Genomic DNA, 1,472 nt, shown 5'->3' on the forward strand with positions numbered 1-1,472 from the left:
TGCAATGAGCTATGATTGTGCCACTGCACTCCAGTCTGGGCAACGGACTGAGACCTGTCTCTTTAAAAAAAATAAACTAAGTTGTGTCTGTTAGAAAATTTGAAAACATACAACATACAACATATTTTATAGGTATTAATATTATTAGTGAATATATAGTTCTATCTTTATAACTACATTATGCAGCAATGACTTTCTGACAGTTGGTTGCCTTAGATGTTATTTACTAAATTATCTGATTATTAATTTGTCAAAATAAGAATGTAGTCATACAATGTTAATTTAGATGCTATGTATTTATTCTTTTTAACATTTATATGTATACATTTTTGAATGGTTTTGTTGTCTTACAGATCTTTTGTTGTCTTACAGATTCATTATGTTTTAAAACCAGATGGAGTATTTATTGGTGCAATGTTTGGAGGCGACACACTCTATGAACTTCGGTGTTCCTTACAGTTAGCAGAAACAGAAAGGGAAGGAGGATTTTCTCCACACGTTTCTCCTTTCACTGCTATCAATGACCTAGGACATCTGCTTGGGAGAGCTGGCTTTAATACTCTGACTGTGGTAACTATCAAGAGAATCAAGTAACCCATTAATTACACAGTTCAAAAACAACTTCTTTTCATCGTAAAGATAGAAAACTGTACATATTCATGGTTTTGTGGAAAGATATTAGCACTTTCACTCTCTTCTTTTTTAAGGGAAAAGATATTATTTAACATGTTTTGTTTATATAAATACATCTTAATTGACACAAGGTAGGAATTAGAAATTTTTAGTATTTGTTACCTGAAAAAGTAGCTCAAGAAAATATACCATAGTTAACAAGGAGACAGTTTTCTGAACATACTACTCCATCGGAATCCTCCAATTCAGAGTTAGGTCTAATATGGGAGTTAGAATGTTCCAGATGATAGAATAAAAGGGGATATACAGGGGCATTTATAGTGTTACTACCAGCCCTCATTTAAAACAATGCCATATGAAACAAATGAGAGAATGTACATTCTCAAGGCCTAGGGTTAGATCAAGGTTAGAGAAGGTAGAACCAGGTGATCCACTCCATTAGGGCTTGAAAGAAGACCCATAGGCAGTCAGTGCAGAAGAACCATGAAGTTAGCATGGTACAGTGATGGGTTAGGGCCTTGGTGTCCAATGGGAGTAACTTGTGTCCTTACCCTACTCCTTTACTAGCTAGAGCAATTTGGGTAATTTACTTCACCTTTTTGAGCATTTATTTCTTTCAGAAATGAACATTTGTTACTTACCTCAGGTGAGTAGTAAATAAGATAAAGGATTTGAAGTGCCTGGACCATGGTAGATGCTCAGTAAATATTAGCTCCTCCCTTCCTTTTTCTCCATCCCTGTACTGCTAGCAGTTCCCCAGGACTAGGCTTCCAAGAGACAGTCATCTGGAGAGACCATGATTGCCTTCTTCCACTCACGCCAATAACATTCTAAAAGAC

General features: G+C 35.7%; 1 protein-coding gene across 1 annotated transcript in view; it reads left to right on the forward strand.

Moving 5' to 3' along the window:
- Window positions 1-1,472, forward strand: part of NDUFAF5 (NADH dehydrogenase (ubiquinone) complex I, assembly factor 5) — a 47,022-nt gene that overhangs the window by 31,465 nt on the left and 14,085 nt on the right. The window contains exon 4 of the mRNA XM_012640424.1: window positions 373-570. Coding sequence (XP_012495878.1) covers window positions 373-570 — 198 coding nt within the window. The remainder of the gene's footprint in view (window positions 1-372; window positions 571-1,472) is intronic.

This window comes from Propithecus coquereli, unplaced genomic scaffold (assembly GCF_000956105.1).
Source record: "Propithecus coquereli isolate 6110/MARCELLA unplaced genomic scaffold, Pcoq_1.0 Scaffold153, whole genome shotgun sequence".
Classification (NCBI taxonomy): Eukaryota; Metazoa; Chordata; class Mammalia; order Primates; family Indriidae; genus Propithecus; species Propithecus coquereli.